The following is a 25,625-nucleotide window of genomic DNA, read 5'->3' on the forward strand; positions in this document are numbered from 1 at the left end:
AAGAATTAAATATCTTGGTTGTTTTTTATTTTCATTCGTTAGTCGTATTCATACACTTTCAGTTACAGAAGTGTTTTAAATGATGATAATATTCATGTTTGGGCAATGCCAAATTAAAAATATAATAAAATTTTGGGCAAATATCGAAATCTAACTTTTAAATTGGTCTCCCCGTTCCTATACTTATATTTGAAAATATTTATTATCGTTATGAAAGAATAAAATTATAAGAAGTTTGACTCACTTACGACTAAAACTAACCGGGAAATTTAATTAAATTAAAAATTTACAATTTCAGAAATGCAATAAAATTTAAAAAATTTAAAATACAAGAAGTTTGACAAAAATTTTCCTGGATATTTAATTTCAGATTTGCAGTTGAGGGATCTGTTAATTAAGTTGGGATAATTCAATGAAATAAGTTTAAATTAAAGTGCAGCAAAAATGTTTATAGTTTTATAAACCGTACAATGAAGTTATGGGATGTGCACATCAGATTTTTTGGATATCTAAACCTGTATATTAATTAACCTCCGCTGGCTCCTGATTTGGGAGTAGCAACTGAGTGAAAGGTTTCTTGAGAACTCTTTGAGAGCTTCTCTGATAAAACATTTTGCTGAACACCTATCACTTCAGCTTGATGATTCAGAGTGGGGGGATTCTCTCCAAAAGCTCAGGTTGCATCATTTTTAGATTTAGATTCAACCGCACGGTATCTGTTAGATTTCTTAGTTTGCTTATCCTGAATATCAGGTTCAGCGATGATTTCATCGTTGTCAATCTGACAATTATCTACGAGAGGCGCAAATTTATTGCTGTTAATGACTAGCAGTTTCTTTTTTAGGTTGAAGACTTTTAGGTCCGTTTATAACAGCAGGAACTGGGTGGCCGCAGTGAGCGAATAAGACCGCAATGGCTTCGAAGTTAGGAATTCAGAAGTGATTTTACATCAATCAACATGTTTATTTTTTCCGGTTTTGCGTGTTTTGCAAATTCTTAAATTGTAAAAATTCAAAAACTGGAAATTTTGAAAGGTGAAATTAGAGAAAGAATTTTTCTTAGAATTTAAAATCTAAACAAGATCATTGTGAGACCTTTTTACACAACTTCTATACTGTGATTTGAAAATATCTCATCGATCGTAGTATATCCTCTGATTCTATAGCATTTCCTATCACAAATCAATGACTCAACGGATAGAAATTTTGAAAGAAATATATCTTTAGACCTTCCTGTGTTGCCATATGTTTCTTTTTATATTTGGTATATTATTTATATTTATTATATTATTTCTTCAAAAGTAATACATAGGAATAACATCTAATGGCAGCATCCTTATATCTGAAAAATGATTCGACACAAAAGTAAAACAAACACACTGAGAATTAAGGCTAAAACATTTAACTGCTTAATAACGAGAGATTGATATCGTAATAAGCTTCTTGTAGTTGCATTTAGCGTAATTCCAAGACTACATTTAGTGCTTATAAACATATTATATTCTCAAACATACATCTGTTTTAAATACTGACAAATTTTTAATTATCTCATAATATATTTCTTTTACAAAAGCCTGTTCAGATCTTCAAGGTATTTCTAGCCAAAATCTAGTACATTGTTCCCACTGATATAAAAGTGTTCAATACTAAAATTGAAATTTTTGCATTATATTTTAATATAGCTTATCATTAAAAACTGTTATGGGCTTCAAGTAAAGTACCACTTCTGGTTATCGAATGAAGCACGACTGAACTCAACACGGTAACATAAAAAGCGTTAAAAGGAAAAGGAATAACTCCCAGTCATCACGCAAGCGAATGAAACACGCGGCATCGGCCTTAATATTTTCAGCTCTTTTTACAATTACCCCGATTAAAAAAATAAATCAAGATTTTAATTATATTTTTAAATAATGGAAAATCCAACATTGCATTGAAACATGAGGAAGAAATGAATGAGAAAAAGGCCCTGAAATGGTACACCATTGTAACTCACAGTTTTCTAGAATCGAGTACTATGGGAAAGAGGAAGTTTCTGTACGGAAGAATTTAAAAATTTACATCTAAAATTGAGGCATTAAATTCCGATATAAGAAGTGTTAAGGGTGTATATGAATAAGAATTAAGAGATAACATATAAAAAAGTACCAATTCTGATGATTAAGAACTGATTAGCAAAGGAAATTAGACCCAGAAAATCAATAAAAGATAATATTTTGTCAAAAGAGGAACGCTTATCTATGTCCTCTACCTTATCAGTTAAACTGCTCTTCCGCAATTCACCTGCGTGTTTCGCCTACAGGCTCTTTTACTCCTTCTGGCGTAGAACTCTGGCTTTCATACTGCTCATATCATTTGTTGCTATTTGTCTCATTAACAGTCATCAAAAAACGATTTTTGGTGGCGTTGTCAAAAATAGTTAGAAATTTAGAAACCATACCCCAGAGATGCTTATCTCTGAAACCATCAGTATTATGGAATATAGTTAAGAAAAGGTATTTAACATCAACTGTTAGCTTCGTTATAGTAATTACTTCGGTAGAAATCCAAAATGGTTTGAATCAGAGGGCGGCCACTTTTGAACCGCGGTTCCAGACCATTTTGGACTATTTGATTTCAACAAATAATTTATAAGAACACAAAAGCATAAAAAAGAAAGCACAATGAGAAAAGATTTAAAATACCATTTCCCTCTCGATTTGTTATTTCTGTGGCAAATATATTTATGAATTTATTATTCAATTACGTTAACTGCAATAAACATTCCTTTTATTATCTATAATTACAAAATCCTCTATTTCCAGAAGACTGTGTTTCCAATTTCTTCAGCCGATTGTTCCTCTCCTGGGTTATAGTACTTTCAATGATGTTTTTAAGACTTTTATAAAATTGATTCATTGAGTTTTGGCAAATATCCCAGATTTTATCATTTGAGTGCTAATGCAGCCAAATATGATTTATTCCCGATCAAATGCCTTTTAAGGGCAAAACCACTCGCCCAATGAAAGTTACCACTAAACATTTGAAGTTTATGTGAATGTGCTTAGCGAGGAACCTTGAAAATATTGACAGTTGCTTAATTCATATTGAATTCATGTCTGTGCTGTAGGTAAGTCTTTCAATAATCACATTCGGAGCGGTGATCCGATGCTATGCTGCTGATGGGGTGGAAGCTTTGGTTAGAAGATGTCTTGCATCAGATGAGAAATCTTGAAACACTGCCACAGATTGAAGGAACTGTTGGCAGATTTCTTCAAGGAAAGGTTTATAAAAGTACGTACTACATGAGCCTTAGTATTTTTGCTAATTCTGCTTAAAACTAATGTAAACAAGCAGCTCATTTTCAGCTCGTTTTATAAAAATTCGGAAAAATGGCTTACTTGAATCTTTTGGTGTACCCTTCTTCCACATCAAAAGAGTAAATGCAAGCATACAAAGGATTACGAAAGGACAAAAAGGTAGTAAAATTACAAAGGTATCAGCTCATAATCTAATTCTTTAAAGAAGGTTTTATCACAATAATTTTAAAAAGCTAAAGAAGTATGAAAAATTTATAAATAAAAAACATTACAAATTAAAAAAAAAAAGGTTTCTGTACCATCTACGTAACATATAGCAATAAGCAAGCTTCGTATAAACTGCAGGAAAGCTGCAAATATTCATAAAAATAAGTTAGATATATAAGTTAAATTTATTTCAATTTATGTTAATTAGATGCATAATTAAAAACGAAATAAAGCTTTAAATTTTTAAAGACGGGCATTTATGGATTTTAAATTGTACAATTTGCTGTCAGTAATAGATTGATTTAATTTGTAAAATAAATTAGAGATTATGTGTTTTGCTGAATGACAAAACATTGAGAAAGGGCTACTGGCGAGAGATTTTAGAAAATAAAGTCTTTCGTGCACTTTTCCAACACACCGCTTTAATCCCTCAGTTTGTAATGAGGAATAGTAGATTGGTTAAATTTGAAAGATAATGCAACAGCCTTACACTCTTTGTCGAATGAGTCCACTATAAGGAAGACATGAGGGAAAAAATAGGTCTTATGTCTCGCTCACTATCAACCCTTGCGAAGGACAGAATTTAGATTCCTTCTGCTCCTCTCCTGCAAATTTTGCCAAAACGAGATTTTATATTCAAATGAAAATGATAGACGTTTTTGGTGGAATACTTTGAAGCTGTTATTGTTCACTCAAATGCAAAATTTAACAGAACTCAGACGGGGAAACTAACTCCAGCCCGGTATTGATGGAGGCTAGCTTGTTATCCTGAACGTCATACATATCTTGGATGTCATCACTATTATAAACTAATTGGATATTTTCTGTTATAAAATAACAAGCGCTCAGCAATTTTCTGCAGAAAAACATATTTACCAACTTAATACTTCCAGTGAGAAAACGTATTTCATCGTCAGCTTATTTCGATTGTGGTAAATGTGCCTACATGAGAGAAATATATCTTTTAGATTATTTATGTCAATAAGCAAAGAAACGAAATAGAATGGTGAATTTAAAAAATCCTTTATTGGCAATGCTTACTTTGAAGACAAGAACATTATAATTACAGAAAAATTCAAAGTATTTAATTTAACTGTAGGCAATAGATGACGGTGACGCATATATCTTTCTGTAGAAAATTGTTTGGCTCGTGAGGGCCTATAATAGCTCCAGCTAATCAATTCCTTAATGAGTAAGATTACGATGTAAAAAATAAAATAAAGTGAATTTTTTTTTTTCCTTTTAAAATCGGCCTGCATTCTAAGATCTATCAAAAGATGTCAGAGTTCCGTTAGTACGTGAGGTCTTCGTTTTTTAAAGGGGATGTTAGCTTTATTTTCAGCGGGACGTCAGTGGAATTCGTTGTTATGGAAAGTGTGTTTACGAACGGAACAGTGAGGCGCTCCGTATTTGTGAATAGCGGTGTGGAAGGGCGGGGTGGGGGTGGAGCGAAGGAACGAGGCATGGGCTAAGAAGGCAGGTCGCCCGAGAGGAAGGCAGACGACGATGATCTTCTGCTCTCTCCGAGCAGTCCTCTTCATCTCTCTGTTCGTCCTCGTTCAGTCAGCGAAGCCCAGATCCAGAATCAAAAGCAGAGGGTCCCGCTGGTGGTAAGTGACAATTTCTACTTTTATTACTCTATCTTCTACTTTTTTACTATGTTTTCTGCGAAGTTTTTAAAATTTTTCATTGATAACTCCCTCTGTAAGAGATAAAAACTGAGCATTGAGAGAAAAATTAGAATTCCTGATTTGAGGTAGAGTTAAATTTATAAAACCATTCAGCCTCCACTCGTCAGTTTTGATGATGTATACCCATTTCTTTTTGAAATGCCAATAAATTGATCTTAAATGAAAATTGTGAAACAACAGCAATCTGCATTGCAGAAATAAATGCCTTAGCGGTTTGCATAATGATCCCAATTGAGAATATTTAAGAAAAAAGTATGGAATATTTAATTCTCAAACTTTCATCATCAGTTTCATTCATTTCAAGTTTATAAAGTTTACTGCGATAATGAGTCTTTCAGTTGGAAATTTTATCATGATTTCTGTTAAGACTAATGAGCTTATTTTTGTTAAATGAGCTTATTTTTAGGCTGAAGCAAACGAAATGTCTGGAACTAAAACTGCCATTTGGGAATGGGGCAAAGTATTTTTTTAAATATCCTCTTTCAAAAAATTAATAAAAAATCTGTTTCCAAATTTTCTCAAGTAGAAACCAAATAAATTAAATTAAAATTGGAAGCAAAATTATTCGATACGCAGAGACTTCAGATCTATGAATTACGAAATACTTATTAATTTATTAATTAAAGAATTTGCTTGGCCTAAACATGATTTTCCATGCTTAAAAATGGCCATAAAATTAGAAGAAATATTTTTCCCTCATAGCAGCTAAATTTTTCTTTATCTAAGTCTTTGATAATGCAATATAAAGTGTAATAAAATAAAATTTAACAAAGCTGTAAATGTATTTTCAAATTTAGCATAGGATTCGTTGTAAAATTTTAAGCATTTTTATTATAATAAGAGTGAACAGAAACGTATTCTATACCATCTAATTTTCTAATTAAAAAGTGAAAAAACAGTTAGTCATTTCAGCACTGGTTTCCATTCTGAGTTATGTAATTGGTTGATAAAATGTGAATTTAAATGCGACAGAATCGTTTGTAAAATAAATTTTCCATGTACCGCCTGATTTTTTGGAGCAATATGTTGGCATAAAAATTAACTTCTGCTTCACAAAACCATCAAAACTCGTTTTTGGAAACTCTTTCTCTGCTCCCAAATTTTTCTTGGGCAAAATTAACATATTAGAAGTTTTGTTGTTCGACTCTTTGTTTTACTAATTTGAAAAGTTATAAAAAATTGAAGTTACTGAAATCAGTTTATTTTAATGTCTCTTTTTAAAAAATTCCAAGGTACTTTATCTCTGAATGAAGTTCTCAACAAAAGTTTCTTTACCGTAGAGTTTTCCGAAAACCTCGGGTAAAAAAATCTCTTCTCTGCTTTTATCGATTGTTTTACATTTGCATAATCTCCATGTCTGTCTTTATAAACAATATTGATGAGATTTTTATTTTCTTGAATCGAACCATGTGACCTTAAAATAATATATTTTGCTTGTTGAATTGTGAATAGAATCTAAAATATGTTTTATTGCTTTATAAAAACGCTCTTTTCAGTTTAATGTAATAATTACGTTTTCTCTATTGTGAATTACTTTTTTCGCCTGACGTATACAAAAGAATATGAAAGCGATGATAATCTTTCTGTTCACTTCAAGTCTAGTAAGTGCTATAATATTTGTTTACGAAAATTGGAATGTTCAGCAATTGGGTAATATTCCTTGTTATTTTAAGATTTCCTACAAATTTAAAGGCTTTTCTGCCTGCTGAAGTTTGAAAAGTCTAGTAATGTTGGCACATGGATAGTCTATAATTTTTTCTATTCTTTATGTCATCTTACCTTAGGCAATCGCTGTGTAAAGATTTTAAACAGCATTGCAAATTGCTAATTATGAGGTCTGTTACCTTTCTCGAGGCTTAAGATCTTTATCTTCGAAATTATAGTTATGCATTTCTTATCAGTGTAATGCAATCTTGAATCTTTGAAAGTGAATTTAAAAATAACACGTAGATTTTTCTAATATTTAAAACTCTTTTATTTTTCAAGTTATAGGAGCAAATTGCTTAACAGTGTAAAAAGTGAGTTATTTAGAAACAGTATACTTCCCAATTTACATAAGTATTGTTTATAGTATTGTATAAAGTAATTAAACGATAATTCAACAAACATTTGTATCATGGTTTCCCTACCATTTCGTCAGAGTAAACTACTTTTTTTTAAAACCGGCGACTTTTTAATCTACTAATGAACAGAAAATATAAAATCTAAAAATTAATAAATATAAAAAACAATATATGTATGCATAATATTATGAAATCTAAAATATAAAAATATAAAGGGAAAAAATATAAACCGGCTCGCCATTGACCGATTTGACCAATTCTGATTTACATACTTTAATAAAAGTCTGTAGTAGAATCATCAGTTACGCACCTCAGTTGCGAAATAACTCTTTGCTTATATAAAAACTGTGTATTTTTTATTTTTATTGCAGATTTCATCGTAAGAAGTAAAGATTTACTTTTATTGTTTTTATTTACATTTTGGTAGTAAGATAAATATTTAAGAATCATAAAACAACTTAGCACATTGTTTATGGTATTGCGTTAATACTACGCCTATTTTACCATTATTATAACAAATTTGACGGTATGCGATGTATATAATTTTATACTAATGGAATTTGGACTTTTCAAAATTAAGATCCTAATAACTTAGAAACTGTGTGTACATTTGGTCATAAAATTTAAGAATATATTGTAAAAGTTATAAAACAGTCTATTTGATAAATATTCAAGTTTTAGAAAAACCGCCGTTTATACAAATTTAGCACAGCCGATTTTTGGCACCTATTATATACTAAAGCATTATATTTTATTGACTAAATTTGTTGCTCGTTTTATTTTAACAGAAGCGTTAAAAATTATATTTATCTACATAAGCTGAGTTAAATATGTAGCTATTTAATTGGCTACTGGGAAAAAATGATGGCCGTAAATTGGATACAAAAAAGTATTAAAGCTTGATATTTTAATTTCAGCAATGTGTATCGTAGACCTCTTTTAAATACTAATATTTCCGTTAATTTAATTTACAGTGTACATAATATATTCAATAGCGATGAAAATTCCTAAGACAAATGATGAAAGCAATAAACCAAGAGAAATGAAAACTTTCTGAATGGAAAGTACCTGTGGATATTTTGAAAAATTAACAAAATGAAGAAACAGCTGTAAAATAGTTGCTTAAAACGCTAAACGAAAAAGTTAAATTTTCAAAAACTAAAACAAAGTACTTTAAAATCCAAAAATCTACATAACGGCACAATTTTTGTGGATAATTTTAATTTATACACGGAATTTTTATATGCGAACTTAAGAAAAAAATTCTAGTCATAATTTTACATAATATATTTCATTATAAGGAAGGTCAAAGGGAGCCTTCTAAAAATGTCCTCTAAATTTATATTTGTAAAAATAATCGTCTTTTTGGAGAAATACTTTTAGAATTTACAAAAAAAGTCAAACTATAGTCAAATTTTTCTAAGTACTTCTGACTTTGAAAACTTTTTTTGCACTAATATCTTCGAAATATAAACCGCACACTCATAACTATGTAAAAAATGCTGTTTATTTTATGCTTCAACATGAGAGATTTTTGTTTGTGTTGTGCTTATCAAAACGTTATTTTATTTACGTTATTTCAAGCGCGTTTCGAAAAGTCTCTAAACTGATTAGGAATGGTGTGTGTGTATTATGGCAAAGCCTCGAGGGCTATCTGCCTAAGGGGAAGAATGCCTTCGTGGAGGACTTTCTAAGGGAAACTGGCTCGTGTACATGTATTAGGAATGGGAAAATCTGTACAGATGTCTTTTGCGGAAGGTGATTTCGTATATTTCTGTTTTTTTTTTTTTTTTTTTGTAATATTTTCGTATATTTTTTAGGTGTGTGTATGATTTTTTTCGTATATTTCTGTTTTTTCGGGAAAATATTCTAGAAAAGAATGCATGTAAGTCATTACTTTGCTCATCTTTCGTATTCTTGTATTTCTGATATAATATTTTATGCTGAAAATTTTCATACAAACGTGTATATATTTTACTTTTGATTTTGTTACTTTTGCAATTAAGAATTTTTCTCTACAGGGTTTTATGTATTTAAAGCAATAGAGATATAGAAAATTCTAATTTAAAATAAAAAATAATGATTAAAAATATTTTTTCCTTATAATAATTCATGGTTTTAATTGAATTTCTGTTCTTTCGAGATGGTATATAAAAAGTTTTCTAATTATAAATTACTGGTATATATATATATATAAACGTTTATGAGTTAACATTTATGAGTTTGCATTATAAAAATAAAATTGTTTATTAATAAAGATAGCATTTGAAAACAATGTTATTTTCATGACTAACATGATGCTTTATTATGAGCTGCTAATTCATTCACTAAGCACCAACTTTAAAAGAGCGTTCGAACATCACACTGTGTGAAACTTCCAATCCTATTTCAGAACTGTATTGTTTATAAAACAAAAATTATAATTTAACTAACAAAACTATTCATTTTGTGTTTTAAATATTTTGTTATTGGTTTGTTTCAAAATATTCCAAATGATAAGATTTTTATGTTTTTCAGGAAGGGCATTGGATGAATAACAGAAATTTATCTAATAAAATTTAAAATAATTTTAACTTTACTGACTTAAAATATTATTTCATACCCTCTAGTAAGACAAAGTAAATAATAAACCATATCCCTAATACAATTAAATAATTAAATTTAGAAAGAGAAATAAATCTGTATCTTTAATGTTTTAAAGAAAATTTGAAAGTTGTACGATATTAGAATTTTACAAAGAATGTACTGAAGACTTCTACATGTATGGGGCTTAGAAATTATTAATCTACATCGCTGAAAACTAGAAGCATTTTATGAAATGAAAGAAGCAATATTCAGAGGAAGCATTCAAAGCAGTGCTTGATAGCGTGAAACTAATCATCTGCTTAAAGTAGAAATAAATGTGGCAAATATTATTAAGTTTCAATTCAAATTATTATATGAAAGTCTGTGAGATTCAGGTTAAAACAAACCTGAATCTCAGAATATCAATTCCATTTCTTCGCTTTATTCCCATGATTAACATACTCATGGTCTGTCTAAGTGTGCCTTCATTGGGAAATTGTACTTAACACCCAAGTTTAAAACTGCACAGATGAAAAGCTGTGTGGTGAAATTTAATTGGCATCGCGTTACGAGTGTGAATAAAGCTAAATATAGATTATAATAACATTGCAAGATCTCCCAATTAAATTTTAATAATAGTTAGGTTTCCAAGAACAAGTGAAAGAAATTTGTTAAAAAGAGGGACAGTCCATAGGGGAAAATAGAATATTAGTTCAAAACGCGAAAGCCCTTTGAATATAGTGTATTCGTGTCAAATAAATTAAATCAAAATCTATTGTATAAATTTATGTCTACATTTTGCTTCCCGAATGAAGAAATTTTATCAATTTGTCCATAAATACATTGAAAATGCCTACTAATAATTTTTACTATGCCTTCCCTCGCATCATCAACATTACTTGTTTTTCTAAGAGACGCTTGAATTTAATAAGAATTTTTTAATAATTTAATAAGAATTATTTAATAATTTAATAAGAATTTAATAAGAATTTTTTTGGAATAAGAGATAGCTTTTTAAAAAGACACTGTTTGAACAGCGTTAAATCAAAATAAATCACATAAAAAAGAACTCATTTTTTTTTCTAATTAAGTTGAACCATAACTGTGTGGACGTCCAGTGTGTAAATAGGCTTGAGTGTATAATGAAATAAAAGCTTCGATATTTCTGTATTAATATGAAATATTATAACTTTCATCATGTTTCATAAATTGTTCATAATAACTCGCCTGTGCTGTTAACTTCTAATTAACACTAAAATACAGTGTAAATTTTGTTAAATTTTTAACAAATGTTGAAGTGAAACAAATGAGTTCTTAATCGGAAAAAAAATATGTACATCGCTATTTAACGCGCAGAGTTATGAAAAAGTAATTTAATGCGCAGAATATTTTATAACTTAACGTTTAGAATCATGAAAATTAGGATTCTATTCTTTCCCCTCTTCCGCGGGTTTCAGTTTATTATGTTCTTCGAAGAATAATAAATATGTTATATATTCGGGTATTAAATCAACGATATAAATAATTTAAGCAGAAAAGAACGGTTTATTTATTATGTTGTTAATTTTATTGTTTATTTATTTATTTATTTTTGTGAGGGGGGCATAATTTTGAGTTGATCCGTTCATGTGATTTCTTTTGGCTTAGCACTGTTCAGATGGCCTTTTTTTTAATTGAAAACTTTCAAATAAAGTGAATTTTTGAATGTATTCGTATTCAAGAAACATTTATGCAATTTAAATGATTAATCATGATTAATGATTAATCATTATTTAATAATGATGCCGTACATAGTCAGATCTTTCAAATCAGAACTGGGAAATATATTTTTTGGAATCCCCCATATTAAAATCTGTACTAACAAAAATCTATAACAATGTAATTTTTTATAAATTTTATTTTTCAAAATGTATAGATTGCTATCCTTTATTTATAAAAAGTTTATCGAAATGCTATTTTTATTTGTTGAAAAAATTTCCTTTTTATTTTACTTTCTTTATGCTTAATCTATTCTTGAAACAACAATTCTTGACAACTAAAGAACAATTCTTGAAAACTAAGTTTAAGTTGACGACGAATCTGAAACATGGTTAAAGTACCAGAGTATGTTTATGGGAAAAAAGCATATATACAACATTCATAGTTTTTTTTGGGGGGGGAGGGTTGATTTTAAACTCATTCTGTGTATTATCTTTCAATGTATGTACGTTATGCTGTGATTCTTGAAATGCCTACTAGAGCTTTGTAAATTTGGTCAGTAAAATTACATTACAATACATTGGTCAATAAAAATTATTAATAACTAAAATTTTCAGTCAATGAAAAAAATTTAAAATTTAAAATACAGTAAAAAGTATTTCATCGAGTATGATAGTTGAGAAAAAAAATTTAAATATAAATTTTCAAACGTTTTGGAACTTGTTACTTAATTTACTTTTCAATTATTAATTTTGCTTTAAAGTAATCAAAAACTTCAACGATTTTTCCTTAGTTTTGATTTCGTTATACAATTTCATTTTCTTGTCAGCATTATATTTCTTCCTTAACTTTAAATGTAGATTTTATTTAACTTTAAATGTTTATTTAACTTTAAATGATCCTCTTATTTAACTTTAAATGATACTCTTTAAATTTAGATAGATTAATATAAAGATTTTTTCTTTAATAGAAAGATTTTTTCTTTAAATTTAGATATTTCATTTTCGGAAACTTTTCTTCTCATCTTTTAATGGAATATGCAACTTTTTTCCAAAGTTTTAATCTGTTATGAAAGGCAGAAAGTTTTATCCTCCATTCCTTAACCGCTCTTCCTGCGCATTTACATTGTTTTGTATGAGAACTTAAAAATTAATCAATTTAACAGCAAAAGTCATCGATTTGACTGAATAAAAATTTTTAATTCCAGTACGTTTCTAACTCTTTCTCATTTTAGAAATAAAGGTAAAATTTTAACGGTAGATTTGAATATGTGATTGGAAGCTTTACTTAAATAGTAATTGATAGCTTTGCGGATAGAGAGACGTAGTTCTTTCTCTAAGTAGAAAAATTACTATTTTGACCTCTTTTTGTTGTCTTTTCTCAACATTAACTTCTTTTTGTAGCAGATATCAGCAACAGTCTAAAATCATCTTTGAAATCTGTAGGGCTTCACTTGATCCGGTAATGCTAATTAGTCTAATAACCCTTACAGACGTGAGGTTAACTATCGCTATGTCTGAAACAACAAACGAAGTCGAAAGAAAGTTAAAATTAACCTTTTTATTTAAGCAAAATTTGGAACACGCTTTTGTGCTACAATATAAGCCACAACTCGCGGTGATGCAACACCGCGAGTTTCAGTTTCCACAGTTTCAGGTCCGGAAACTTCAGTTTAAGATCCAGAAACTTCAGTTTAAATACTGGCTGCTCATTTGCATTTGATGAGCAATACGTAAAAGAAAAGTTATATTAAAGGCTGGAAGTATAAATAACTGGTTAATTGACATGAGATTACCTACAAATCTTTACAAAAATTCTAGGACCAAGTTTGCGTTTCTTTTTGACTTCTTCGCGAAATTACTTTTATATCTTTACACTCATTTAGATAAACCGATGCTTTAGCAACTTGCATTCACATCAGCAAACACATGGATGGGAAAACTTATAAATAATATAAACACAGATTTTTAATTGATATTATTTTAAATACACATTATACCAGTACTGAATGCTTATAATGAAACAAACAAAAGAAAAATCAACCGTTACTATGATTCAAAAACATTTCGTTACTAGATTTTGAGATGAAAAAATACATTTATGATACCGTAATTTAGCCAAAACCAATGAAACATTTTGTTTCCTCTCTCTAAATCAATGACGACATACGGTTCAAGAGTATTATACTGAGATATTCGGAGGGATTCTTTAGGATAACCAACAGCAAATTTTTTCTCAATTTGAAATCAGTTCAACTCGTGCACTCGCAGAAAAAATAAATATTTAGTTTTATGCCAAAATTCCTTATGCTTAGTAAGTATAACAAAGACACATTCTAATGCGCCTATTATATGCAGTGTAAAGAAGAGTATGGTAAACAGGAAATGCATACTCAGCTTGTTCAAGTCACTTAAGAAGGATCCGAAGTCAATAAAAATTTGTCTCAACAGTCTGCATCCAAGCTTCCTTATTTAATTTGTCTCAACAGTCTACATCCAATCTTTCTTATTAATAAATGTCAAACAAATCCATATAATTATTTTCTAGATCCACTGAAGCCCAGAGACATAACTAAAGTCTGTGCAATGCGATTTTAAGAGTATAGAAACTCAAACTCGACCTTGTAACCCTCATAAAAGGACTCCTTCCATAAATCGCTTTCTTGTCTGAAATGCGAACATTTAAAAGGCAGTCGAGGAGAGACAATGGCCATTGCCTTAATCTGAACCTTAAAACCTAATGCGCAACTAACCCGTTTAGTCTAAGATGGTACTTTTGGCCTTCTAATAAATCCCAGAAAATATCATGAAAGTTAAAGCTGTTTGGGAATGCTCGTGGATGTCGTGTTCTGTACGCTACCGTTGGATCATACGATGATATAAATGTAAAATTTATTTCTTGCATTTGAAGCTTTCGTGATCTATTTTTCACTTTTTTTTTTTTTTTTTTGCATGACACTTAATATTGCGCTATCATCAATCATTCTAGGTGACGTGTTAGAACGATTGAAGCTAGCAAGGAAAATATTATAATAGTTTAATACGTCGAAAAATATTATTAACCCAAAGGAGCGTTAGCTCAGAATGGCTATTAATTTCGTTTTGCCATTTTGCGTTGGTTCACTACAAAAGTCTGAATCACTTTTCAAATTCTTGCCAAAATATTAATGCCCTGAATTATATTTAAAGAAATGGAATAATGAAGTATTTGCATTAATGTATACCTATTTCTCGCATTGTGATAAAATAACGGTACCGAGAGACATCAAATTTTGAATCACGTAGTCCTCCATTCGAATACGGGCATCTGGAAGCCCAAATTTGGAATTTGGCATTTGTTTTATTATATCCATTTCTTATTTTGTAAAATTTTAACGAACTTTTTATTAACAAACTCAATAGGCGAGCAATGGCAACGCTGTAACATTTTTTTTTTTAATCCAGCCCGCGAGACTATGTATTGGAAATATTAAAGATATGCTCTTTTTAAATTATTTTGTGATATTGCTGCGAAATTAAATTTTATGGTTTAAGTGCGAAGAACATGATATTTAATAAATAAAGGTTTCATTAAGTGCGAAGAATATGATATTTAATAAATAAAAAAATCTGAAAGCTTTTAGATTTTTTTTTAAAGAAATGTTTTGTGATATTACTGTTGAATGAATTAAATTTTATGGTTTAAGTGCGAAAAATATGGTATTTAATAAATAAAGGTAACACATAAAACGTTAAAAAGGCGCTCCTATGGGTATAATACTTTTTGAATTACTTTTAATAATTTTTAAAGTTGATTTTTTTCAATTGTTTAATTATCGAATAGCTTCATATTATTTTGTCTTAATTCGTGATGCAAAAAATACGCTGGATGCTAGCATATTGGAAAACACTGAATTATAAAACTTTCTTTAATCCGATGAGGCATTACAGGTAAACAATAATTTGAGCTAAGAGTAATTAATAAATAACATACAAAATAATTATGTATGATTTGAATTCGTATGATTAAAAAAAATAAAATACAAGCCTGTTTTAAAATCTTGATGGGTTAGCATAACAAAGAGTTCTATGCCGAGGAATACAATATCATTCTAAAAATAATTTTTCAGCAACACTTAACTGAAATCTCTAATTGTCATGAAAGCTTACCTGCAGACAGGAGGAGGATATGTACGGTTAATCCGAAAAAGGCATAACGGAGCAGAATAACCATATTATAATTAATTGAAAAATATTATTAACAATCATCAATATTCTCATTTACGCGGTGAATATACTGTTGCTTACGTACGTAAAATTACTCTTGTAAACTAATATTTTCATGTATACTATACCTTAAAAATGTGCTCAACAGTTAAGTTGATATATGTATTTTAAGAGTTAAGACAAAACGGCATTATACTGGAATCAAATACCAGACAGAATATTTAATTATGACAGGACAGGAAGAAGCGGCAGGGTACTAGAACTTTATTAATAGTTTTACATGCATAATCCCCCTCCTGCTAACCGTATAGCTCCACCCCAATTTTGACGGAGAATATTACAAGGGACGGGACAGAAGGACTCCTCTTCCAGCTCTTGTGTAGAATTGGGTGCCCTTCTATTAGAGACAAATTTTGTTCAATTTTGGCGATGAGTAACGATGTCATCATTCTCCTGATTTTTTTGAAAGTGAAAATAGATCGATGTGTACATGGACAAAGTCAAGGTAGCATGCAGTGCCGAGTTTGCGCAATTCTCTGATTTTTTTAAGTGAAAATAGACGATGTGTACATGGACATCGAGTATGTGCAATTCTTTGACTTCTTATTTTGGTTTTGTGTAGCGGCCATCTTGAAGTTCCGTTTTCCTGGGGCCGATCTTATCGTCAGAAAAGATCGCCAAATAAACAAGGGGCACCCAATTGTAAACTTTTACCCCTCTTTCTTTCCTACTAAATTTTTCGAAAGAAATTTCGGTTCGCTAATACTTGAACTGTGCCATGCTGCACTGATACCATATACTTGCAGACACTCAAGCCAACTCCTACATTCGAACAGCAGCCAGTGTCAATAACCACTATACCGACTCAGTGGCTTGTGATTCAAACAGAACACACGATTATAACTGCTGATAAGACTCGATTTTGCAAAATGAATACAATAATCATCGGACCTAGGTATAGAATGTTTTCTGGACTGTTAGATATAATTTTACGTGTGAAAAATATAAAGTAGAAATAAATTAGAGTAATTTAAAAAGTACTTTTGCCAAGCTCTAGTGATTCAAATCTCGAATTATACTACTTTATTACGAGCAAGATATCTTACTGAAATTTGACACGATCTTAATGTTGTTTAACGCGACCTTAATGTTTAATGTCAAATTAAACGCATTAATTTCATTATTTATCTGAATCATAATCTTTCAATTAGTTTAATTTTAAATAATTAATTAAAAATTATTTAATATTTTGTTTTGCAATTATGCTAAAATAATGCTCTTATTTAACGTTCATTTAAATTATTGCCTTGATATTTATGTGGGCTAAAAGCTTTGAGGCTTTATCTTAAGCAGTTTTTTTAAATACCAAGAGTTCAAGTCAAAAACAGTATTTTGAGAAAAAGCCTTTAGTTCAAATTTTACTTTTGAAATATAACTTCAAACTGAATAGTGATAAAATCATTTTCTATGTGATAATTTAGAAATTAAGAAAATATCTGTTGATAATTGGGAGATGAATGCAAAATAGTCTGTAAAATGACATAAAATATTCTATAAAAAATGAAAATCTTTAAGTATAGCATAGGCAATCGTTAAATATAGCAAATTTATAGAGTACTTACCTATCGAATAGATACAGTAGTAATGAAAATATCGCATCGTGTTGTAAACCTTAGCCATGCATGTTGCTTATGACAAAATTCCTTAATAAATTATCAAGATTTTATTTGATATAAAAGTATTAATGTATTTTTCTATAAAACATCTCATAAAACATAATTAAGTTTCATAAAAATTAAAAATTTCCGTTTTCATGTAACAATTCGTTTCTGATATTTTGTTATATGTATGCTTTTTCGAATACCCAAATTAATCTCTGTAGCAATTTTGTCCACCCTGTTTACACATTTTTTTTTTTTTTTTTTTTTTTTTTTTATTTTTTTTTTTTTAATTTCTAACGGCAGATTACAAAGACAACTGTAGTCAGAATAAGCAAAGATGCAAGATAAATCACATCATTTTGCTACTATACTTATAAGGTGGTTAACGGGCATAGCCCCCAACCTCCTAGCCAACCAAGTCGGTCTTATGGCTTAAATGGAGGGTGCGAGGGCATTGCCCATTTTTCACATCTCTTGCTTCAAAAAATCTAATGGCTCAACAGCGGTGACCGAACTAAAAAGTGGTGGACGATAATTCGTCACCACCAGGATCTGGCGATCGGGTCTTCTAATCTCAAGTCGCCCTTTAAAAGGGGAAGTATATAAGGTATTTTCTCCCTCCTTCCAGCATGTCTTCGTGGTGTAACGGTACCATACATGGTATGTATTCGAGAGGTCCGGTTCGAGTCCCGGCAAGGGCATTGCACACTTTTTTTTATGTTTCCTGCGTCAAAATAACCTAATGTCTCTACATACTGAGGAATGCTGTTTCGCCTGAAAACGCAAATTTTGTGTAATTTATTCTCTTCCCTTACTTCTTTCATTAAATTATACAATTGCTTCATTTGCAGCTATTTCAGCAATCACTTCATTTAAGCTGCTTGTGTTTAAACAAAGTTTCCATATATATTAAAAATAAAATTTCGTTGGGTATCTGTGTTCTGCCATCAGGGCAACATTTAAGTAAATTTGTTCTTAAATAATTTAATTTTTTTAATTAGATTTAAAAAAATAAAAACTAACATTGTAAAGATAATAAATACGACGTTATTTATATTTATTTATTATGTATAAAGAAACTGTCTTTGCAGATGAGAGGGCATTTTAATCAAAAACATAAAGTAGCGTTCGTATTTTCTTTTTTATAACTCGAAAAATAAAAGACAAAAAAAAAAAAATGCTATAAATGTATTCTGAACAAACTATTGTGTTGAATAACATAAAATTCTATTTTTTTCCGTTTTAAAGGTATACTTTCACATTGAAATTCTTTCAGGTACAATGACAAAAATTGTGCAAAGTTGGAATATTATATTCGAGTTCAGTTTATTCACTCGTAATGTTAAATAGCTTCTGCGCAATCCAGTGCTTCACTGCGACCAACTTCTGTCATCTCGCCTTTGTTTACTTTTTCGCGCTAGTCTATTAGTTCGTTTCCAGGTCCCGCAACAAAAGTATCTTGATCTAATAAAAAACGTTACAATTTTCAACATTACTGCTTTTCTCCATCCACATCTGAGAGTTTTTCTCCTTTCATACTTCTGAATTTTCTTCTTTTATATACCCAAATTCTGTATTTGAACTTGTTCTACGACTTTCGCCTTCATTGCAGTAAGACATATTTTTACCTCTTTGCCACTTACGCATGAGTTAATGCATAGTTCAAGGTAATTTTGCCGCTCCCAAAACTTGCCACCCAGAGCAAATACCCTTATCTTGCCATCCAGAGCAACAACTTCCTGCATTAAAAATAAGAGAAGTTGCTTGCACAGCATTAAGCACTTGATTCGAAACCACTTACTTGTTTGCCCGCAAACATATTCTTTAATAAACAATTTTCTTTTATTATTATTATTTTTTCTTTCGATAATAAGAAATGTAACTAATGCTAGGGTGCGATTAAACGTATTTGGGGCACTGTGCAAGGACCTCCAGTGCATTTTTTCCCCTTCTTTTACTATGAGATAATCGGAAATGTGTGAATAAGAAGTCCCAAAACTTCGGGATCTAAAGCCAGACATTTTGGGTCTTGGTGATAATGAAACGCTGAGTGAGGCTCTAATTTTCTTTTTAAGTACTTGAAGAGTAAGATAAATTTCCCTGTTTGTGCTTTCCTAGTACCTTCAAATAAATTAAACAGGATCGTAAAACCTAGAACAACACCCAACTACCAGCTTCAGCCCATACCAGCTTCGAAGCAGCAAATTTCATGTATGGCAGTCATTGTTAAATAATTGTTCTGCTCACATAACTCTTGTGAAATAATTACCCACTAAAGGATACACAGTAACTGGCGACCGACGATGGATGTGGGATGTTTTTTAAAAATGTGCCTAATGCAATCTCAATAAGGATTAGGGGATTCCCGGAAGACCGCTCAAGGTAAAACTTTTATAATCATTTTTCTTTCGGAAGATCATGGAGCAGCTTGTAACTGAATTAATAGAGCAGAATAGAGCTCTAATGGAGAGACTTACTTCAGTTATTATTCCACAAATGGACAATTCGAAACTTTCGGTTCAGTTTGAAAAATATAATGAACACGAAGAACAGTTTGATTTCTTTTTGGAAAGATTCGAAAGTTATTTAGATATACAAAATGTTCCACAGGACAAGCTTGGGAAAGTACTGATTTCCAGTTGGTCCGGGAAAATGTATAGTCTCTTAAAAAACATGCTGGCTCCTGATAATCCTTCCGATAAAGATTATGATGTGTTAAAAACAACATTAAGAAATCATTTAAATTCTAAGCCACTTATAATTCCTAGCAGACATGTATTTTTAAATCGAAAGCAGCACGAGGAGGAAACAATTAGTATGTTTTATATGGCAGAGTTAAGGTCATTTGCCATACTGTGTGCTTACGATCAGAACATATTAAATACGATGTTTCGGGATGTATGTGTTAGTGCGCTTAGAGATAGGGCTATTCTGGATAGAATTTTTGAGCAGGATAATATCAGTTTAGATGACACTTTATAAAAATAGCTTTGGCAATGTAAAATTTTAAAAGGTGCAAATGAAATAATTGGGAAACCAGTGGAAATTAAAGAATTTAGTGCCAGGAATAAAGGTAAATCTAAGTCAGTCGCTCCGAAACAAAAGTTTGAAAAACAAAACTTCGTAGCTAAGAGGGCTAAATGCAAATTGTGTTCGCGATGTACGGGAACCGACCATGATAGAAATTCTTGTAAATTTAAGACGAGTATCTGCAGATTTTGTAAGAAAATCGGGCACATTGAAAAAGCATGCTACAACGCTAAAAATTCTGAAAAAATGAAAGCGAAACAAAAACAATTAGATGTAGGAAATGAAAACACAGTTCCTATAAACAGCATACATTCCAGTGAGATGAAAAATAGGAAACCGCCCATAATGGCCCAAGTGAACATTGAAGGAAAACTGGTAGCTATGTAACTGGATACAGGGGGTGCAGTATCGGTAATGAGTTAAAATATTTTCGGCAAATTTCGAAAAAGAAAATTCAAAATACAAGTCTGGTATTAAAAACACATAATGGAGAAAAACTCATACCTTTAGGATTTACTACAGTTAAGGTAGAATATAAAGGTCAAAATAAAAACTTAAATCTTTACATTGTTAAAGAAAACCTGGATACAATATTTGGTAGAGAATGGCTTTCAGAAAAAAATTTAGATTGGTCCTCAATAAAGTTAAATTCCGTCTCTCAAAGGAATATTTTAAATAAATTATTATAACAATATAAAGAGATTTTTGACGGAAAATTAGGAGAGATAAAAAATTATGAGGTTCATCTTGAATTGAAGCCAAATTTTTCATCAAAATTTTGTAGAGCTAGGCAAGTACCATTTATGTTAAACGGCCGGATAGATGAAGAAACTGATCGCTTGGAAAAAGAGGGTATAATTCACTAAAGACAAAAGAATAAGTTCATCACTAGACATTTCATAGTAACTTTGAATCTAATCACCAAATAGCATTAAACTTAATATTTTTCCAACATACGGAAACATTAGCTTAATACTTTAGAATATCATCCACTTATATAAAATTTAAAAACTAACTAGTTTCTTCCTTATTGTAAAACTCTTGTTAGCTTGACTCCATATATCCGTAATTTCAAGCTTCTTAGTGCTTGACCTTTTTTCTAGATCAAATGAGGTGAAGCTTACTATTAATTTATTTGCTTTTTTTTATATTGTTGCGAATTTTGTACTTATATAAGTAATTTTAGTAAGATTATAAGTAAGATTGTTGCATTTTTCTGTGTAATGTAGCGAGAGTCAAATTTTTAGAGAAAACTATGCCGAAGAAGTAAGAATACAGGGGCCAGTGCATTACAATGAGTAAATGGATATCTCGATAATTTGGCGAGATATTGCTAAACTGACAGCGGTTTTGGTGATTATTTGGCGACATTTTGGTCCGGTCCCTATATCATGGTAATATGTGTTGAAACTGAATAAATTTAATTAACCGCTAAGTTAGCTGTAAACGTAATCCCACACTCTTATTGCTTTCCAGGAATTTCCAGAAGCAGAAAGTACTAGAAAAACCTAGGCCGGCGGTTGAAAACTGTAAAAGTCCGGAGAGAGAGCACCTGAGCTCAGTTATTTTTGTTGTTTAGTCCCGTGTGAAGTGAGATATCTGAGTTAACTTTCCCTTTAGATGCACTTTGCATTGCGTTGTGTTTAACGTTCTTAGTAGTTTAATGATCATACTGTGAACACTTGTACGAATATTTCTATGGAAATTTTCAAAGTTCTAAAATACAATCTTAGATAAAAAAAAAATAAATAAATAATAATAAAAAAAAGACACACCAAGTTATAAGTGTTAGAGCTTTACAAAGTGAAAAAGTCAGTCACCGTTTGTCCACCTCTGGCTCTTATGCAAGCAGTTATTCGATTTGGCATCGATTGATAGAGGTTGCGGATGTCCTTCTGAGGGATATCTAAACAAATTCTGTCCAAGTCAACATTCCGAGCTGGTTGGAAGGCCTTGTCCATAATGCTCCAAACGTGCTCAATAGGAGATAGATCCGGCGATGCTGGCCAAGGTAATGTTCGGTAAGCACTAAGGCAAGCAGTAGAGACATATGCAGTGAGGGGGCGGGCATTATATCTTGCTGAAATGTAAGCCCAGGGTGGCGTGACATGAAGGGTAACACAATGGGCCTTAGAACTTCGTCGACGTACCGCTGTGCTGTAAGGTTGCGACGGATTCATTTCATAGTAGGACGGATTCATTTCACGACGAATTCATTTCATAGTAGGCCCAAAGGGGGCCTACTATGAAATGAAATGGCACCACAGACCATCACTCCTGGTTGCCGTCCTGTTTGCGGGAAGACAGTCAGATTAGTATCACACCGCTCTCCGGGGCGTCTCCAAACTCGCCTTCGCTGGTCATCGGGTCTCAGTTCAAGGCGGGACTCATCACTGAAGACTATTCTACTCCAGTCAGTGGCATTCCAGTGCGAATGAGCCCGACATCACTGCAGACGGGCTTGATGTTGTACAGAGGTCAATGGTAGTCGGCGCAAGGAGCGCTGTGACCTCAGCCCCCTTTCTGTGAGCCGTAAATGAATGGTCCTTGCGGTCACTGAAGCACTAGTTGCACATACAATCGCTGATAATGATGCATCTGGGGCTGTGAGTTCCACTCTGACGATTGCTCGGTCTTCACGTTCTGACGTTTCTCTAGGCCTACCGCTTCCTTCTTGACGCTGCCATGGTTAACCCATTCCTGCCAACATCGTCTAATAGCGGAATCGCTCCTGCTCAAATGTCGAGCTATTCGCCGATAAGACCAACCGGTTTCTTTGAGCCCAACTACACGACCTCTCAAATTCTGACATCTGCTCATATCGTTCACGCACCCGTATGCGAGGCATAGTTACCGTCTACTAGAGTACACGGAATGAAATTCGTGAAGAATTTTATGACCTGGAATTGTAATTTCTCCTCTTAAATATCCTGCCAGTTGCACAGATAAGATGCGCTGTAGCGACAACTGTTCATTCATTGGCAAAGGAAAAATAATTTTGTTATTGTTCTCTAGTAAAAGAATGAAATATTACTTTGATTTTAATTTATTAACACTTTTTAATTCAGAATTAAATTAATTCAGAATTTTTTGGTTAATGTTAGCGCAGTAAAAATAGACACGATATTGGATTTAGAGCCCACTAAGTGAATAATACTTCCACAGTTTTAATTTAGTTAAAATAGAAACAGGTCTTATGTTCCGGTTAATTAAAAAATACTTTTCCACTCAATTACATCAAAAACAAAGTATGTTTCATATTTTGCTTGTAGGAAATAAAAAAATTTAAGGTTTCTAACCACTTTGTCTATGCTTAACTTCGTAAAAACTTATTTGAACTATGTAACGACTTATCGCTCATCCAAGGGTGTAAATAAAAAATTACAGAGGATCTTTTACTATTTCAAACCCACAACAGAGATGGCCCCTTTCTCAGGCTTACAGATAAGCTTCTACTTGGGCTTTAACTCAGGATGTGAAAATAAGAAACTAATCTGCTAAAATAAGCGAAACCTACCTTTAAATACAGTTAAAAATCTCCCTCATTTACACGCAGTGCTATACTGGAAACTTATTCTGGTAGGGTACAGTAAGTGGGAGACGAGAATAAACAGTAAAACATGTTTAAAAATTAAAATGACTTTGAATGTCTAAAAATTAAAATTTGAGACTTAAAATAACCCTTACAATGTTAATTTTTTTAATTATATAATTTTTGCTGAAGTTAAAATCAAGGTAAAAAAAATAATACATTTCCCTTACTTTTACTTCAGTAAGTGCGTATTTGGTCCACGTAAAAAAGAAACCAATTATCTTATTTCTCGTTTAAGTATTTAAATTAGATGTAGACTAATTTAGGTCGGTTATGTGCAGTTTAGCTGCTTCTCATAGCAGAAGGTTATGATTTTTTTCTTTGCGTAAAATAAACACAAGATGTATTCACTGCTCATTCAAAGATTTTGAAACTATTCCCAAGGAAAAAAGATTAAAAACTGAGTAGTATATTTTTATTCGAAGAACCCCTTTAATATGAAATGGTTACTAGATAGTAAAAAAAAAATGATGTTAAAATGATTCTTTACATAATCGACGCTGTATTCAATGACTGCTCATCATAGCAACCATTACATTATGATGAGAGGTACAAAAGGTCTTCGGTTAATGCAAGTATTTTACATCAATTATCGATGCAGCGTTATTACTCCCTTTTTCATAATCGAGACATCGTTATAACATGCGTAACTATATTATTAAGCTTATTTATTTACGTATTTTCTTCGGTTAATTTATCATGTTATGTGAGCCTTTCCAGCATGTCATTTTAATCTGCCTATATCTGCATCTCTCTTCTGAAAATTCCCATTTTTCTTTGCTTTCGATCAGTTTCTCGTTTAAAAATACATTTTTAGAACCGTATAAAATTTTAAATTGCGAGGTTTCCTTTAATTTGAATAGCTAGTTATTTTATGTGCTGTATCTTTATTGTCATTTCTCTCTTTCCGTTTTCCAGATAGAATGCAAATTTCGCGTGTATTTAAATGAAGATTTGCGATTGTTATGTTAAAAAGTGTTCTGCCTCTTGAAGGCCACGTTACTAGGTTTGCTATTCTAGGAAAAGAGTTCCAATATTCAGATTTGCATTGTACTTGACAAATAGTTAAATTCAAGCCGTTGAAGTCCGAGCCAACTTGGCGCTAAATTGCTCTGCATAGCCTTTGGCTATTAGTTATTTAAATTTAGCTTTACATCTGAATTTCTACTTTGAGTTCTCTCTATAAATACTGGCACCACCATGTGTGCTTTCTGTTCATGTTATTAAGTTTTAGGTAAAGGGTGTTTTACACCTTTCTCTAGTTTCTGTTGTACTTCAGATATAGCGATAAGTCGTTTAACATCTACCAAAAAGTTGGTCATAATTTCCAACAGTGAAAGACTTAAAACGTTATAAAATCTATATCACGAGTGAAATTTAAATATATAGTTTCAAGCAGCCCAACTAATATCAATGGATTTGAAGCTTCTTTGAACATTCTTCAGAAGCTTAATTGCTTGACAAGCTACAAAAATAAAGGAGAAAACTTATTTAAAGTACGCACGTAAGGTTAAAATTCTGGATTTAAATTATAAGAGCTCTTAAAATTTCCTTTTTAATTTGGTTATTTCCCTTTTGTGCCCTAAAAATATTAACATGATTAAATCTCTTTGTA

General features: G+C 31.2%; 1 protein-coding gene across 1 annotated transcript in view; it reads left to right on the forward strand.

Moving 5' to 3' along the window:
* The first annotated feature begins 4,961 nt into the window (after nt 1-4,961).
* Nucleotides 4,962-25,625, forward strand: part of wg (Wnt family member 1 wingless) — a 109,383-nt gene continuing 88,719 nt past the window's right edge. Inside the window, exon 1 of the mRNA XM_035362382.2 lies at nt 4,962-5,115. Within this exon, the coding sequence (XP_035218273.1) occupies nt 5,012-5,115 (104 nt within the window). The 5' untranslated portion in view covers nt 4,962-5,011. The remainder of the gene's footprint in view (nt 5,116-25,625) is intronic.

Source organism: Stegodyphus dumicola, chromosome 2, assembly GCF_044657685.1.
Source record: "Stegodyphus dumicola isolate Sdum_Otavi_A_Nest chromosome 2, ASM4465768v1".
NCBI classification, from domain to species: domain Eukaryota; kingdom Metazoa; phylum Arthropoda; class Arachnida; order Araneae; family Eresidae; genus Stegodyphus; species Stegodyphus dumicola.